At 43.6% G+C, this 18,281-nt stretch overlaps 1 protein-coding gene across 2 annotated transcripts in view; it reads left to right on the plus strand.

Moving 5' to 3' along the window:
• Nalf1 (NALCN channel auxiliary factor 1) overlaps positions 1–18,281 on the plus strand; it is a 449,357-nt gene that overhangs the window by 406,990 nt on the left and 24,086 nt on the right. For both annotated transcript variants that reach the window (XM_057752589.1, XM_057752588.1), the window contains exon 2: positions 16,985–17,156. In XM_057752589.1, coding sequence (XP_057608572.1) covers positions 16,985–17,156 — 172 coding nt within the window. The remainder of the gene's footprint in view (positions 1–16,984; positions 17,157–18,281) is intronic.

Below are 18,281 nucleotides of genomic sequence, written 5' to 3' on the forward strand. Positions count from 1 at the left end.
ACTAGACTCCTGCCAGTCATAAGCAGAAAGATCTGAGGAAGTAGAAGAATTTGTTGTTGTGTAAATGCAAAGTGTCCCACGGGGGCTTCTATGTGTGGACATATGGCCCTCAGCTGGTACTACTGTTGGGTCCTTTCTCATCCCGAGTTGCAAGTGTTTTCTTATAATAAACGTCACACTGCTCTACTCAAATTAGGAATTTGTTGAAGTGTGTTTCCCAAAAGATCCACTTCAGCCCACATCCTCAGAATCTGTGATGTGATCTTGTTTGTGCACAGGATCTTGGAACTTGTAATCAAATCAGGGTGGTGCCATTAGGGTGGATATAATCCTGACGACTGGTGCGTTTACAAGGAAAAGAGCCAATGGAGACAGAGACGCGCAGAGAAGGACTCTGATTGGAGGACAGAGCTACAGCCTGAGAGTCACAGGCAGAGGCCAGGGAAGTCTCTCCTGCTCAACAACAGTGTGTCCACCCTGGCACATTGGCTCTGGATCTGCTTCAAGAACCCAGAGAGTGAACTCTTTATTTTATTTTATTTTTAAGGCACTCAGTTTTTAGCTCTGGTAACACCCTCCATTTTTTTTCCTTCAGCAGCCAATCAGTCCCTTTTCCTGTGTTTATTTACCTTATGCAAATTTTTATCCCGCCCCCCATCCCTCCCCATCCCCACCGCCTCCAGCCTCCTGCAGGCCTTCATCTCTCTCTGTGGGAACACGGCATGTTATTTCTCTCTCCATAATCGTGCAGCATTAAAGTCCATCCTCCACACAGCTGTTCAAGTCATCTAACTAAAATATCTCTGAATAAGGTCCCCCCCCTTTCCTAGCATGCTGTATTTTTCTGTGATTCCTATTTAAATAGGAAGAAGGCCTGCATTTCTTAGGGGAAATCATAGGCCATTTCCACCAAACAAGAGGTGTTATCAGCAAACCTCTGGTTTTCACCCTGGTTCTCTTGAAAATGCCTTGCTATGTTTTTATCCCGCCCCCCATCCCTTTGTCCAATAAACCTTTGTGTTGGCTAGAAGGCTCTTCGCTCCCAATTCCTGTGGTCAGACCCTTCAATTGCCCTTAGTTTGGCTCTGGAGGCACCATGAACCAGGTCACCCTTGGCCACATATTCTGGAGACAGACACTGTCTTACACTGAAGTCATTTTTCCTTGTCTCACTTCTTGGTGACTCCCTAAGGCAGGGGCCATCCTTAACAGCAGAGCCTGGCGAAGCCTGTACCTAAGCTGACGGTCATCTGAGCAACTTCAAGCCCTCTGCCTTAGAAAGCAGCTAGGCATCACCATCTTCCCTCTCCTGTGCAAAGTCTCAGTCTACAGGTACTGAGCAAAATGCCCTTCTCACGTTGGGAGGAAAAGGGGGCACTTGGAAGTTAAGTGACGGTCACATATCACATGGCAGCCAGTAGTGACATCACACCCTGAATATATTATGATGTGCTGTGCTGGCTACATGTTTCATAACTTTGATCATAGCAAACAAGGAACATCTACCTGACATGTAGACACTCTCTTGAACACAGTCCAGAACATTCTGAAAAATGAGCCTTTTCTTGTGCCGTTAACCCACCCCTTCCACAACCCTCTAGATTTGAGATAATAAACCTGTTTCACAGTTTGTAGTTGGGGACAGGAATTTACGCACCCATGCACCTCATCACCTCCTTATCTGTCTAGTGTAGAGTTTGACAGCCCTCAGACTATCTACAGTCCATAGAGTTCCTGAGTTTCCCTCTTGTGTGTGTCTCTCCAGGGTGGAATTGAGGTGATTGAGGAAATGAGAAGTTAGGGCATTGGGCCCTTCTAGGATGTTTCTATTTTCCGTCAGGCTTAGTTGGTTAGCATCCTTATTCTGAAGGTATATTTTAGACTTATTGGCCACAGAGCTAAGTTTTTTTTTTTTTTATCCAGTTCTATCCAGTTCTGCCTCCAGCCACCTAAACTTCTGTCATTGAGAAAGAGTTAACTTGATACTAAAAGTTCCTCATCGTGTCTATACTTGGAGTTTTGCTCTAATAATGACCTGGATAAAAGCAAAAAGGAGAAAAATAACAGGGAAGTGAAATATACGGTATATTTGTATATTGTTTTGTCAACAGGACTATAACTAACTGTCTGGTCAGACATGGCTAAGCTGAGCAGAGAAGGGGGTTTGCAGTTGGCCTGCTCGTTTGATGTGTACTGGTGAGAAACACTCCCCTTCAAGCCTGGGCTCTAACCTTCAAAATGGAAGTATCTTTCCAGAATGTCTGCTATTTCTGTCAAGGAAGGAAAGCCTGTTGCTGTGAACCTATTACCCCCAAGGGCCTTCAAAGATGTCAAGAAGACTGGCCAGGGCATCTCCCTGGAGCATTTTAAACCTAACCCTCAGCAGAGGCAAAGGCCTTGCCATTCACAGTACAGGAAAGCCTGCATGGCACCCAGCCTCCAGTCCCCACAAACATCTCTTCTCCCCATGACAGGGCACTGTGACCTGCACAGATGGAGAGTGGCTCTCGGTCAGGTAGTGGGGACTCTGCTTCCTTGCTGTCCTGACCAGAAAGGAAAGGGATGGTCAGAGCGCTAGCAGGTGGCCCACCTACCCACTACAAACTGTACCCAGGCAACTTTAAAAGACAGTGATCAGGGAGCATGCCCTTTGGGCCCCCATGTTGTTCTTTTTGTGCATCTCCTTTAAAAGGTGATGTCATCTTCCACAGTAGCAAAGAAAGCTCTTAAAGATGACTCCAAACACACAGAAACCGTTACAAGGAGTCCTTGCCTTTTGTCAACCAAATCTGCACTCGATAACTGAACAGCTCGGTGCATGGTTCTGAACCACTCTGTGCATACGTAATCATCATCATTTTGTGGAACCATTTGATTGGACAAATTCATGCAAATGTTTCCCTGCATCACAAAAACAAGCATTACATGACGTGGTATGCACTCCGTCTTGAAACAGAAGTTGGTGTTTGCAGCCCTGAATTATCTTATTCAGGCGCAAGAGATTGGGTGAATGTGTTAACAAAATAGTTAATGAAGCTAATCACCTGAGTTCCAGGAAACAATGGTTAGCAAGCAGAAAGCATCCTGACAACAGATATTTCTTGTTTTACTGATTTCTATAAGGGAGTTCTGGTAAGTTATGTAATAACTAGTGGCTTAGTCCATTGGTCGGGTTAAACTAATCAGCACAGCTACACTGTAAGACTCTAGGAACCAAAAGGCAGATGTGCGTGGGTTTTCTCAGGCCTGCACTCTGAGAGGAAGGGCTAAGCGGGAATAAATTTGCAATGGGAATTGTTGGCAGGGAGGGGAGAGGAAGAGAGTATGGAAACCTAACCAGAGCTTGTTAGCATTCAAACAAGCAGAGCACACGGATTTCCATGTCAGCTTGCCCTGTCTGAAATCCAAGTAATGGATTCTGACTGTCAATCAGTCAAACTGTAATTACCAAAAAATAGCGAAAGTCAGAGGCCGATTCTCTGGAAACACCCCGTCAAGAACCAAGGAGCTCAGCATGGCCTTTCCTGCTCGGTTTACGTCAAACCCCCGTGCAAAGAGTCCAGGGGAGGAGACCACTTACAGCGGCTGTTGGCACAACCTTGTGACTCTTAGTCAAGGACAGCGAGGTACATTGTATTCTCCTTTGCACCTGACGCTGTGTGTGGTTCAGCACAGGACCAGCGGATGGCCAGGCTGTGCAGAGGCCTCACATCCTGCCTACTGGGGCAGGCTGTCCAGCTTGTCTTTGATGTTTATAAAAACAGCATCCTCATTAAAGCAGAGAACACAAAATCCTGCCACCTCAAGGGCACATACCACCTTGTGAACGGATAATCAGTCGCTATTTCTCACAGACTCTGGGGACTTGCTGTTTGCCCCGATCATACAGACAGTCTAGGGCCCTTCCTTGGGAAGGGGCTTGCCCGAAGCTCTCACTCAACCTTTGAGTTCAGCGCAGTAAGTGGAAGAAAATGTCAGTCTATTACTCTTAAAAACAGAAGGACAGACAGACCCTCCCCCCTTCCCTGTTCTGGCTCCATTTAAGACACAGCGTGGCCTCTTCTTTTAATTTCCCATCTGAAACTCTGAATGCTGGAAAGCATAGCAAGGATTTTTCAGCAATATACAACTTCCTTCCTATTTGCTTTTCCATTTCTTGTATGATTTGTATAATAATGTGATTATTCATGTAATAATGTAATAAGGGCTAGGCGGTAATTTCGTAAGTATTCCGTGTGGGTAAAAGCCAGTAACAAGATTATGTATCTGTGTGTTCTGTTCCAGTTTCTCAGACTTGGGAACCAGTGAGTACCCACTTTCTCATTCTGTCTGAGAACTAATAGTAAGTTTCAACAGTGGTGTAAGACTGGTTAAGTTTTACACATCTATTTTGCAGGTTTACTGTGTGCTCGTTAGTCATCGAACACTTGACTAAATGCTTATATTTAAAAAATTTTTGTCTTCTGAATTTCCTCTGTCTTTAAGAATTATGTGCATTCTTAAATGTCAATTTTTAGACAAAGATTTTAGAGAAGAAAATAGACAAAGGGCTCAGGGTGGAAGATATGAGAGAGAAAAACAGTTCCCCAAATTAAGTCTGATTCTGTATTTCCATTTCAATAATAGTATTATTTTTAATACAAGAGGGTAAAATTATCGCTGATCTTTGTTATTTGGTAATTAGAGTCGGGAGTAATGAACCCTCCGTCTGTTTTCCTAAGCAGCCCCGCCTTCCATCTCCCTCCTGCTCCATGGCCTTGGGTGGTAACCGTAGCTGAGCCGGCACTGAATTCAATTAGCTGCTATCGATCCTGCTTCTGTTCTTCCTGCCTAAGATCTGCTTATGTAACAGGAGCACAGCCAGACAGAAATAAACCTTTGGAACTCTGTAAGCAAACTGCTTACATATATTTTTGTCATCCTCGTTCCCACCAAATCTTAGCAGTAATGATCTGTGAGGGTGTTTCCACCTCGGAATTCTATTTTGTACCCTAAAAGTATTTGACTCAAGATTTTGTGGAGATTAAAAGACTGGGAATCAGTGGGCCCACTCTGTAGAATACGATACCTACGTAGTTTTATTGAAGTAATTAGTTCATAGTTCATATAGCAAATCTCAAATTTCGTTCCTTCCATTTACAGTCTTATTGTTGCTGTCCACAAGTAAAATGCGGTCTAAACCATGTGGTGAAGTCTTGTTTGGGCTCTGTTGTCCAAGGCATGCTCTACCTTCTTCTGTTTCTGGGTTCCCATATTCTTGTTGGCTTGTGCAATCTGTATGCTAGAGAAATGATGGCCCAGGAAATAGCACTGCTCTTCCTGGGGTCCTCGTTCAAAAATCAGAATAAAAGTAATTCCCCCGTCAATTTAACTATTTTACTTGCTTTCTGCTGATTCCTAAATCTCATGTATCAAAATATACAGTTTTCCTTTTGAAGCTAACAAAAAAGGAACTGTGCAGAAACCAGGTGGATCTCAGTGAGTTCCAGCACAACCAGGATACAGAGAAACCCTGTCTAAAAATAAAAAAAATAAAATAAAATAAATTCCATACATACATACTAAAGGATCTGGTGTGAGGATTTATGAGGAGACAAGGTTTTTCTGGGTGAAAGAGCCCTAGAAGCTTAGAACCAGTAAAACTCTCCGGGACCACGTTTTTACTCCCCTGTTCTTCGTATTTGAGATATCTCGGACGGACTTTCTGTGTCCTCCAAGACAGGCTCTGGGGACTGGGCTTGCAGCTTCCAGAGACAAGCGTTCCTCGCAGTTCTTGTGGATTAGCTCCATATGTCCCTGGCTTTGAGCTGCCTGGCCCGAGTACTCTAAAGCCAATGCTGTGCCAGGACCCGTGGCAGGAGTGAGCCGAGCGGCTTGCCGTTTCTTACCTTGGCTTTGTTTCCCAATGCTTACATCATAGTGATTGTAGAGGGGAAAATTGCTCTGACTTGCAGGGACTGATACGCAGGTCAGGTGTCCACGCTCCCCAGACTTTCTAAGACTTTAAATTTAGGCTTAATTGGGGTTTGTTTATCGTGAGAGGACCTAACTTTTCTAATAGTTTTTAACACATTTCTGTGGCATCCAACTATCCCGAACATCTATTAGAAAATGAAAATTTAGAAGTACTTAAAAGCCTTAGACTGTTTAATGAGATAAAACCCGATGGAAGCTGGTGAGGATGCTGCCCAGCTACCCCTGAGGTGGGATCTCACAGGTCCTGAGGACCACCTGGACCTTTCGGCTTCCACCCTGGGACATCATGTCTTCAGGTTCTTAGTTTCAAATGCACTAACCTGATCCTCAAAATCCCAGGAAAAAAAAAAAAACACAAAACAAAACATCAAGCCTTCTTCCATGGGAGCAGAGCTATATTTCTTGCCTTTTGCTTATTGCAGTCAGAACCTGGGAAGGGTGAACACCAGGTGTGGGCTTAGAGACAACAAGACGCAGGAGCTAAATCACATGGAGCATGGCTTGGTCTAGTGACATTTCCCATGTTGAGCCATGTCTTATTAGTTCTAGTCTGATAATAAAGCAACTTCAAATTTTCTCATTTATCACAGGCAAAGGGAGTCTGTTTGGGGGTTGGAGGATAGGGGGAGACAGCGTCATTTATGTGAATCCTTAACAGTGCCACCACCTGGTGGCTGTTTGGCTTTGCAGTACATTTCCCGTGTAATTTAATAACAATAATAAAAGGAAGTTGGGAATGACTCAAATACGGTAAGAACTGAGGAACATGTAGCTTTTTATGAAAGATACATGTGTCGTGTCTAGCAGGCAGGCAGGTTTTTAGACCATGTGTTCTTTCTTCCATTCTCCCATATTTGCCCCAACAGAGAAAAATCATTTATAAAACTTACATCATCACTTTTTTGTCAAAAATCAATGCTCTCCGAGCTCCCTGTGAGGCTTTGGGGTCTGGTTCTCCACAAGCTATTGCTGCACTCCCCGTGTCTGCATTTAGGAAGTGCAGGGAGACTTCAGGTTTTCTCTCTCTCTTCCCTCTCCCTCCCTCTCCCTCTCTCGCTGTCTCTTCCTTCTGTACTCTCCCTATTTTCTTGGTCATATCTTCTTTGTATTCCTCCCTCGCCAGTTCTTTCTCGAGAAGCAATAAATATTTATTATCTTGAATTTTGTAATCTTTCTACATAATTCTACTGCTTTACATATGTTGAAAGTCAAAAAAGATGACGAAGATGCATATGGGCGAAACACAATGTCAGAATCACCATGTGTTTCCCATACACAAAAGACTTGCACATTTTGCTCTGACAGGTTCACAGAGATAAAACGGGTGGACTTATATTACATGTCTTACTCCTGTGCATGTAGAGTTGCTTTTAGAGTTTGAGGGCCTGCAGAAAGAAGGAGCAAGGAAAAAGCACTCCTCATATTTTCTAAGGAGATTACGTTTTAATTATCCATTTAAAAATGAGAATTTCTTAAATTATATTGAGTTATATTGAATCATATGAACTTTCCATTTTTTTTTAATCAAAAAGGGTTGAATATCAGGAATGTCGTTTGATTCCATTTAATAAGATTAATACACTCAGAGCTGCATGTATGCTCATAGACGGCGGTGCCCCCATAAGAGATACTTGCAGCATTTGGCGGCAACCATCACATTGTTTCTCAAGAGCTCCATCATCTCAAGGGCAAATGGAGATGAGAAAGGACAGCTTTGCGGCCATTTGCCAAGACTTTGATTCGGGTACAAGGAGTTCCTTTATCCTTGATCCTTGCAGGCATTGGAAGCTTCCTTTGGAATTCTAGGCAAAAAACACAAAAACAAAAAAAGCCATAGTTTTGCAGAGACAGCGATGGGAGAGACATGAACCCAGAAACCCTACCTGGTGGATGAGCTTTCTTGTACCCAGAGAGACCTTAATTAATGTTAATGGAGAAACCTCCTTCAGAACCCAATTAAGCACTTAGCCAGCTTCTTAATGGCCCCTGCTCTGAGAGGGGAATTGATTTAGCACCGGGGATGAGCCGATGACTTGTCCGTGGGCACGGCGTGCAGTCTTCTCTTGGTAAACAAGCTCTTCTTCGTATTCCTTATCCACTTGGCATCGCCGGTGGACACCTCGCTCGCACTCTTGAACTCTGCTCTGAAAAGGTTAGGCAGCTGGAGCCAAAGGCGTCCCCTGATGCACAATAGCATTTATACCAGAGACTTTAAAGGATACACAGACCCTTGAGTACCTACTTACACTGCAGGTGCTGCGCCTCCCCCAGAGTGAGACGGGTTTTAGAATTCTCTCTTATCACAGACGGACGTTATGAAAACTCTGCAGGGCTCAGGAGACAGTGCCTTTTCCAGAGCGCTTCTCCCTAGGTGTGGGCCTCCCCCTCCAGTCATCATGACTGGTGTTGATTTTACATCAGCAGACAAGGTATTCCCTCATTTAAATGTCCTTAAATGAAGCTCAGAATAAACAGGCTCACTTAGGCCTGTTATAATTACAAAATTCTTGATGTGTGTGTGTGTGTCTAAAGTATGGGCATGTATTTTTATCTGAGCCTTTCTGGTTCTAATAATATTCTCCTGGAAGCCCAAGGCAAAGCAATAATAGGGAATTCTACACAACCATCCTGAAATATGGCTTTTATGTAGCCACAGAAGATAATCAGTTTTCGGGGTCGACCTTAATATCTGAAATCGGGTGGGGCAAGCTTGGCATGCAAGCAGGAGCATCACCAACTTAGCATCCCCACCAGTCCCTTCAGCCTGCTTCTGAAGGAATGTTTTTGACCAGAGAGCACACTTCATGGACTGTAGCATGAGCAAAGCTAAGCATGCGAGCTCCCCAGGCTCTGTCTGCTGTGTAGCAAGACTTCCTTTTGTCTTCTTCCTCTCTCTTACTCCCCTACCTCTTTAAGACCTAAGCTTTTTTACCTCTGACACACAGAGATGTTTGGCAGTCTCTTGTCACTGAGCTAGAGGAGGTCATCTCCGAGAAATGGTTGGAGCCACATTACATAACCCCAGGCTCAAATGCTCCTTTAGTATGTTTTAGTTTGTTTTCCAAATAGGTTGTATTAGGTGGTAGCTGTCGCAGCCCCTTGTTGAGATCAATCCGCACGGTTACAGTTTCTCTCTCAATTTACTGATAGACTTACATTCAGCTGTAATCAATAGGTGGTGGCCAATCTATTAGCTGACATACCTTACTTATATTCTTCTCGTGGCATAGACTCCATATACGTTGCTGAAATGAATAAGTTAATCAAGAGGATTGATTTCATTAGTTATACTGTGAAGTACCACACACAAAGAAGAGCTTCTACTTTGATATATGGGGCTTTGCCAACACGTAACATGAGCAAAATCTTGTTAAGTCTGATTATAGCTCACTTTTGCAGGAATGTAGATGTAGTGTTGTGTGTATGTATTGCCAGCTGAATCTCAGATAACACAAGTACACACACTCCTGCCATATATTCGGGGAATAACTGCGGGGGCTTTCCTACTTGAAGGAGCTGTCTCTTCAGCATGCGGAAGTAGCGTGCACTGGGGTGAATGGTAGTAGCTTTTCAAAGTGCCTACTTCATTGTACATCAAGACAAGAAAATCACCAGTCCTGCACCGCCTGGAGTTGAAGACGTGATGTTTCAGAAAAACACATGGTTGAAATTATAACACTGATATTATCAAGACCATTTGCTCAGATGATCTAAATTCACAGGAGATCATTACTGCGTTGTTAGAATCATTTCTACAAGCATGGTTTTTCCAGGCATGCTCCGTAGGACTCACACACATTGTTCCCTAAGCGCCGGCAGCTTGCGCATTCAAACCCACTCATAGCTACATGTAGATCAAGGCACATAGGGCATGGAGGACTCTGTAGATCTGAAAGCATTATAAACAAAATCGCTGGCAGGCTGAAAATATGGTTCCACATTCCCATTATCAGGGCATCGGTACGACTTGCAAAACCAAAATGGCTTTGTTATCTTTTGTTAAAGAGATACTGAGAAAAATATTACATATGAGCTGCGATTAATTGAAAATACCCAGTATCTATGCTCTGTGGGAAGGAAGAAGAGGGAGAGGGATCTGAGCTCCAACTAAAACAGAAGTGTCAACAGTGACCTCAAAGAGCATTGTATATTTTTCTAATGTTGTTGAGTAGCCTATTCTGTTTTTTCACCTATTTTGCCACAATTAATCAGAAACAACATGCCACAGGAATGCCCACATACAGTCCGCATCACGTATGCCCCACATGAGACGCATAATGTTGGGTGGATGTAATGCTTTGTATGTTACTTGGAAAGGCGAATTTTTACAATTGCAGCATCCAATAGTGACAGATGTCTTCAGGCTGTATGTCTGGCCAGGAAATTGAATTCTGGCTTCACGGCTTTGTATGGTCTCTCATGCTACACATGCTAACGAACAGACACCGAGCAATTATTTTGCTCACATTGGAAAATACAAAAGATTTTATTGACTCATGATGATTTGAAATAAAAACAAGGTTCTTAAAGTCACAGCGATATAACCAAGATGCGATTTCACAAGTACCGATTCCTCCCCACTGTAAGGTTACGTGCATGCTCTCCCACTCGGGGTCTCTGCAGCAGCTCCCCGTCTGTGACATCTACAGTCTGACGCTCTGCTGCTTAGTCAGGGTGTCAGCAAAATCTCCAGGCCATCACTGCTGTCGATTGTTTGACTGACAGGCCAGTGGCCCAGGAGAGCATCCCTGAGGAAGAGGTCGTACTTCCCCCTCGACAGAGAAACGGAAGTGTTCATGCGTGCATCACGCAGTGAGTTTTGTTTGTTTGCTGCTTCAGCTCATGTGTGAGGAAAACAGGCAGAAGGGGCTTTGCAATAAGACAATGGAAAGAGAATCTGTCCAAATGTGCAGAGAGAAATGAGGGAGGGGAGAAAGGAGGTGGAGAGAGAGAGAGCGAGAATGACAATATGTCATATCCAGGTGGGTCACATTCAGAATTCAAGGAAAAGGTAGATTTTTGAATTGCATTCACAGTATCTTTAGAAATAAGAAGATTACATTTTATTTAGATTTTAGAATAGGTATCTTAAAATCTATCCCAAAGCCAGGAGTATTGACACACATCTGTAGTTTTAATACCTAGGAGACTGAGGAAGAAGGATTGAGAGATCAAGACTAGCCTGGTTTATAAGGGGGATACTATCTTAAAAATAAATAAATAAAAATAATATATATTTCAGTTTTGTTCTTGAATGCACCTTCGCTATCAGTTGATTAATACTTGAGTTTATATGTTGCTGAAATTTGCTTATTTCAATATGAAATCGATGTTTGCTTATTCTGTCCATTTTTTTTATCCTTTTTTGTAAAGAAACTTGAGGAAAATTACCTCCTTGGTTAGGGATGTTACCTTGTTTACATGGGGATAATCCCCACTTGCTACAGTTTCCTCTGATCTTCAGCCCATTTTTCATTTCAGATCTGTAATTTTAAAACAGTTCCCACCACTGTCAGCACCGTGACACAGATCTTTATCTGCGCCCAGTTTACAGTTACTCTTGATATTATTTGTAATTGAATAGAATTTATTAATGCGCTTATTTCAAAAACTCTGACAGAGAAGCAAAACGTACAACGCAAGAAGAAATGGCGAGTTTTACTTTTTTTTTTTTAACACATTGTATGGACATGTTTGTCAGGTTCTGGGTCAGCTGAAACAATTTGGGCTGCAAACACACATGTGATAGGCAAAACTGAGAGCGTTCTTCGTCTGTGCAGTGACCTGCTTTATCGTGGGTATGAATATTCATTTTGCAAACAGATGATTCTTAGAGCTAACTGTCCAGATTTTCTGGTGTAAGTTGTACAAGCTGTGGAAGTCCTTTCTGGATTTAACGGCGTTGTATTTCAGTGTCTGGTACACTTTGTGTGGGGATTTACTCTGAGACTGAAACTGGATATAGCCTTGTCCTTCTGAATGAGTACATTTCATCTCTGAAGCATCTGGAATCCCTAGCTCCAAAACTTTCTGTTGCAGTTTTCCAGGACCCTTGTTCACAAGGACGACAGTTCCCATCAGTTAGAGTTGTCAATAATTACGCCACGGTGGTGATAATGGTTCTTCAACAGTACGTTTTGTTGTTTTTGTTGTTAAAATGCATATCTGGTGGGTGTTCTGTTCTGGATAAGACAGAAGAGAGCATTAGGAATGTTCCATTTTCTGCTTCTGCAGGAGAAGCAGAGCTGCCTGCCTCCCTGGGGCTCATCTCAGCATGATTACAGTAGAAGTTCAAGACCAGAGGTGTCTCTTTCTACATTAGCTCTCAAGAACACCACCCTTACTTTTCTCTGGTCCTGTGCCCTCAAAGAACAGGAAATGTCTATGTCTTACCAGTTTCCCAGGGATGAGATTGAAAAGGAGGAATGGAGAACAAGAAATAATCAGTCGAGACCCGTTGTCAGAAATATTTTAGGGAGAATTCCAAAGTCCTATCTTTCAACTTAATCATCCTTCTTAATTTGTATAACTTAATTTCTTTTCCATTTTACCTAAAATGCCTATCTGATTTTTTTTTCTGATTTCCTGGGCAGTTGTGGGGTTTAAGCTGCTGAAAACATGTTTTCTGAATTCTACCATTTATGAAGAAATACAGGAATGTGGCCCCTTCCTTTTGTGACCCAAAGTGAACGAAACATTTAAGACACACTGAATGAGTTATTAACCATATTTTACTGAATCCGGAACACTATCTGAATATGTGTACTTGTGGTTATGTGTGCACAATGGGGATGGTTATAAAAATTGCTGAGTCACACCTGTGAGAACAGGGGAGCTGTGTGAACGACTGTCATCACTGAGCAAGGCAACAGCCTCACACTTCATCCAGAGCTCTGCTGCTTAGCCTAATTCGGTTGCCTCGAAAAGCGGGGCAACAAAGGACACAGAGCCCATCCGTTTCCGGATTAAAATAGGACACGGCTAAGACTGGCCAAAAAGAGTGGATCTCCCTGCCTAGAATAGGAAGGCCTAACTTAGCCCACGTAAGTCGTGACCCCTTTGCATGCAACTTCATCAGGACAGACCTGGTTTGATTCGTCCACTAAGTCATTCATTCAGAAAGAGGGTGAGCCTCACCCATCATCCCTGTACAACTCCATCAGTGAGTCAGCAGACATGGTTCTTGTCTTTGGAGGTGGGGGTGGGAAGGAGGGGTAGGGAGGAGGCAGGATTGTTTCATATGGTCATTTAGATAAAACTCATTAAAACCGTCTTCTGTAATTTAAGCAAGCTCTCCGTCTTACACGTTTATGCAACAGAATTGAGAATTTACATGATTTCTCTCATAATGTAAGACACTAAAATCCCAGTTCAGCCGAGCCAGGCGTCTCATAAACGCCCGGACTGTCACGCTGCAGTCAGTCTCACGCCAATTGGGAAGCCCGTGTGTTTTACCATGTCTTACAATGAACACACTCGTAAGTCTTACGGATATTTTACTGATTCGTGTTTACGTAAGGAAAATATTCTAAAACACATAAATGTGTAGAAAGGCATACTAAAATTGTTCAGCAAAGTCTGTTGAATATGTCTACAATTGACTCTGCAGCTGGTAATGGAGTAACTGAATTTATGTCTAGGGAGGTGGGGTGAGGGGGAGAGAGAGAGAGAGAGAGAGAGAGAGAGAGAGAGAGAGAGAGAGAGACTGAGCAAGCTCACTAGAGAGTCAGAGCCAGACAGATACACTTCTTAATTGGAGGCGGTTGTTAATTTGGGTAATAGACAATTCCAGGTACATCTCTGGCTCCTTCCTCATTAACTAAATCATTATTCACGTCAGCAATTCATAAAGTTTGAAGCTTGTGTCAGAAACTCATAAATGCTGTGAGCCTCTGCCGTACTTTAAGTCTTTCACTGTGGGGGGCGGCTGTGTGTATCCCTGTCAGAGGATATTGTGGAACGATGGCATACTTCCACACATATCCAAGGCTCACCCTAGAGGAGGCTTGTTTCTTCTTTTTCTCCCCTTTCTTTTTCTTTTCTTTTTCCTTTTTTTCTGTTTGCTTTTTTTGGTAACGGGGCCTCACACAACTAAGCATGGCCTCACATCCCTGGCCCATTTTCATTCTTGTTCCTTTGTTTATTTGTGCTTTAGAGATACAGTCATACTAAGTCGTCTGGGTTGGCCTTGAATATAAAGCACAGGCAGGTCTGAACTCTGGAATACCAAGGATCTCAGGGCTACACCATCCGCTCCCGCTTGGATGAGGTGCTGCCCCCAAACGCCAGTCATGGAGTAACATGAGCTGATGTTGACCTTCACATGACCGTGGTGTAGACTGTGATGGGTTTTCATGTGTGGAGTGGGGCTTGGGGTAAGACCATCAAACACTCCCCCTGCCTCTTGTAAATGCTGTGGGATTGTGTCCAGACGGTGTGATTTCTCTGAGCTTGGTTTACATGTGTGGAGTGAGGGCATTTGCATGGTGTGCATATGGAAAACGCCCGACCACCATTAGTCAAGGGCTTTCACCTCACCATCCCCAGCACACTGCCCTACTCTGCTCCTCTCTGCTTCAGTCACTTTTCTCCCTACTCTGACCCCTTTGCCAGACCCAGGCCTCTCTCTGTCACAGAACGCCCTTCTCTCCGTCAGCCCACAGAAGCTGATTGTCACTGCTTTGCATGGAATTAGCAATCCACCTGATACATCTTCCATTGCCCACATAAATTTGATTTGTATTATTTTTGATGACAAGGAGAAGTCCTTTTTTAAATTGGTTATTCCTAGATGTACGTGCCTCATTGCCCCTCTCAGAATACTTTGCCACTTTGACCCCACATTAAAGAGGGTGAATACATAAGTAAAGGTGTTTGTAGTGATATTTCATTTGCATTTTAATAAATAAAGCTTGCCTGAAGTTTAGACCATAAAACAGCCCCACTGGTCAGTCTTAAAGACCAGCCAGTGATGGCACACACCTTTAATCCCAGGAGCCACACTATTTTCCATAGAAACCAGGTGGTAGTGGTGCACACCTTTAATCCCAGCACTGGAGATAAATATAAAGACGGGAGGAGACAGCTATCAATCTCAGTGATATTCTAAGGCTCCTGGAGGCAGGATTGTCATTTCTGACTGAGGTAGAGGTAAGAGCCAGTGGCTAGCTGTTTTGCTTTTCTGACCTTCAGGTTGAACTCCAGTTTCTGTCTCTGGGTTTGTATTAACCGTGCTACAGGCATATTGTCACAGGCACGCGGTCAGCACACAGCAGCTCCCTGGGAGAGCAGGGACAGTTATAGGCACCCGCCCGTTATACAATTCACTTAGTGGTATATTCCCAGGCCTGAGTCCACTCTTCCCAGTACACTCTCCAGATTCTTCCCAGCATGTTCTGTTTATAAATTTTCAAGTCATTTTTTGCAAGAGTACAGAATTGCCTTCTCTCCCTAGCACGTCTTTCCCAGTTGATGCTGGAAGATTCTAGCAAATGTCCTCTGTGCCTGTGTAGCCTCCTTTATCACAAACATGTCTGCATGGGGAAAAGATAATTCCTTCATTATATAAAAACTGTTCCTCTGCCTTAATCTCTCAAGTGACGCTAAAATATTTCTTCTCTGTCCTCGCTATTTTGTTTTGTCCGCATGGTTTCCTCTGACTGATTTTGGTACTGAAATGCCTTTTCTCAAGTGGGAGCTGTCTATGGCGTATCCAAACATTCAGGTCCATCACAGCCCTGAAGGGCACGGTAGCTGGCCGCGGGTGGGGCTAGCTCACTGTGCTAAGTGGCGTTCCTCTGTCTGCACCCTTCTGTCTGATAGTGAGAAAAGCTGCTCCTGTTGCTAGCTCACTAGCTCCTTTAAGCAAAAACAAAAATCTGAACTGGAAATAAGTTCAAGGCAGAATAAACGTGGGTCTATCTCAAACAGGCAATGCCAAGGGAAAGGATGGATGAGAGGCTATGCCACGCCGTTGTCTGTGGGTAAAGAGCAGACGTATACAGGCCATAACTTGACACGCAAATGTCATTTTATCCTGTTTTACGATGTATTGATATACATTTAATGCTAAACTATCCATTTTTCAAGGTAGGATATAATGCACGAAACGTTACCTTAATAGTGTTATTTACCCCCTGGAAACAAACAGGATCTTCCACTGTTGTTAAAGACCTGGCGGGGGAAAAAAAAACCGGATTTCACTGTTCTATGCTGCTTCATTTAAATTTAGATTTAGTTCATGGCAGAAAAAATAAAGTGAATTTTCAAATGTGTACTCCCTCCAGTAGCCACCACACAGAAAGAGATCAATGAAGCCACATGTTAGTAAATGACGTAAATACTTACCAAACATAGATCACACTGGGTGAAAGGTCAGGCCCTGGTGAAGGGACCCTTTGTCCTCTAAACAAGTGGCGCATATTACGTCTGATCTGGGCTGAGTGTTTCCACTTTGGGTGAGGTTTTCGGTGCCGTTGATGTGCGTTACCAAGCAAATACCCATCTTTTTTGTTATTGCTCTGTGTGGTGGGGAAAGCAGGCTGTAACCAGCTCACAAGCGTCTGCATCCCCTGCGGGTCGTCCTTGCAAAGCCCGTCGCGCCATCTAGTGTCCAAGCGAGGTATGAGACCTGGGAAAGATGGGGAAGCCACTGGATTTCTCTGTACAGGGCAGTGAGTTAGCAGAGAGAACAGGGGGCTTATTGCGTCTTTACTTCATATACCACTCAATCCTGAAAATGTTAGCTTCTGCTCAAATACAGAGTGCTTCCAATTAAATGCTTTTCATTCTTGTGGGACTGTGTCCAATACCGTTAGCTCTCACTGCAGATACTCATAGCTGCGTTACTCCCACGTAAAGACCGCCACCGAGTAAACCATGCGCCCTCTGAGCTGTCTCCTGCCCTGTGTGAAAACAAGCATGCTCTCCCAGTCGAGCCTTTCCCTAACAAGAGACGCAGCAGTAACGTTCTCTCCACATCACTGATTCTTCTCTCGTTTCTTTTCAGATTGTCTATAAAGCCTGGCTCTGCTCCCAGTATTTTGAAGTCACACAGTTTAACTGCAGAAAGACAATTCCATGCAAGCAATATTGTTTGGAGGTGCAGACCAGGTGTCCGTTCATATTGCCCGACAATGACGAAGTCATCTATGGGGGCCTCTCCAGCTTCATCTGCACAGGTACGGCTGGGGGCGGGAACTTGCTTTGGTCTCCATCCATCTGTTGCTTCCTTTGGCTCACATAACCTGGAACCCACACAAACATGTTTTTATGTGGCCTCTCTTCTAGAAGCACAGAAAAACTTCCCAAACTGACCTAAACAGGAGTCAGCTTCTCCACCACACATCAACCCTCCAGCTGTGACTCTCTGTGAAGGTCCCACGAGGATAGCTGCAGGGGGAACATACTTACATGGTTCCTGTGTGCATGTGTGTGTGATGAAGTCTGTCACCATATCTTAATCGGTATTGAGAACAAAAAGAAATGTCTATCTGGGTTTCACCTGTGCATATTGGTATGTAAGAGCCGCAGGCAGGTGATCTCTGTATTTTCTGCATTATATATTTCTACTTCTTTTTGGGAAAAAAAAAACTCAGACCAGGCAGGATGTCAACACCAGCACCTGTCCCCAGAAACCCATGAGCATTATGTAGTTGAGGTGGACATGGAATCCAAGGTCAACGCTCAGAGCAGTCTCCATCTGAAACAGCTTGTCAATGAGAACAATGCCCTTACTAGAACACGGTCCCCACCTGAGTGCCTTATGTACTCTCAGAAGAGGAGGGATGGCCCAATTTTCTAAACTATTTGTCTTGATTCATCTCCTGCTTAATATTTGAGTTTTGAACATAAAAATAAGTCTGGAGAAACCAGAACGTTCTCTTTGTATTTGGGCTTTCAAACATTCCCCTGAACAGTGGAAGAACGAGAAAGATAGGTATGTGCAGGCAAGTACCTGCTGCTCATCCTGACTACCTGGAACTCAGTCCCTGGGGCCAAGACGGCAGATCATACATACAGGCATATGCACAAAATTAATTTAAAAATAAAAAAATATAATAAAAAATAAGAGGCTGGAGAGAAGGCTGAGTGGTTAAGAGCAGAAGACCTGGGGTTGCTTCCCAACAACCCCACGGCGGGTCACAACCCTCTGTAACTCCAGTGCCAGGGGATCTAATGCCCCCTTCTGACATCTCCAGGCATCAGGCATGCATACAGCACACAGACATACATGTAGACAAACCACTAATATACATAACATAAATACATCTAAAAATAAGTAATAAAATCAAACAATGACAAGT

Source organism: Chionomys nivalis, chromosome 20 (assembly GCF_950005125.1).
Source record: "Chionomys nivalis chromosome 20, mChiNiv1.1, whole genome shotgun sequence".
Classification (NCBI taxonomy): domain Eukaryota; kingdom Metazoa; phylum Chordata; class Mammalia; order Rodentia; family Cricetidae; genus Chionomys; species Chionomys nivalis.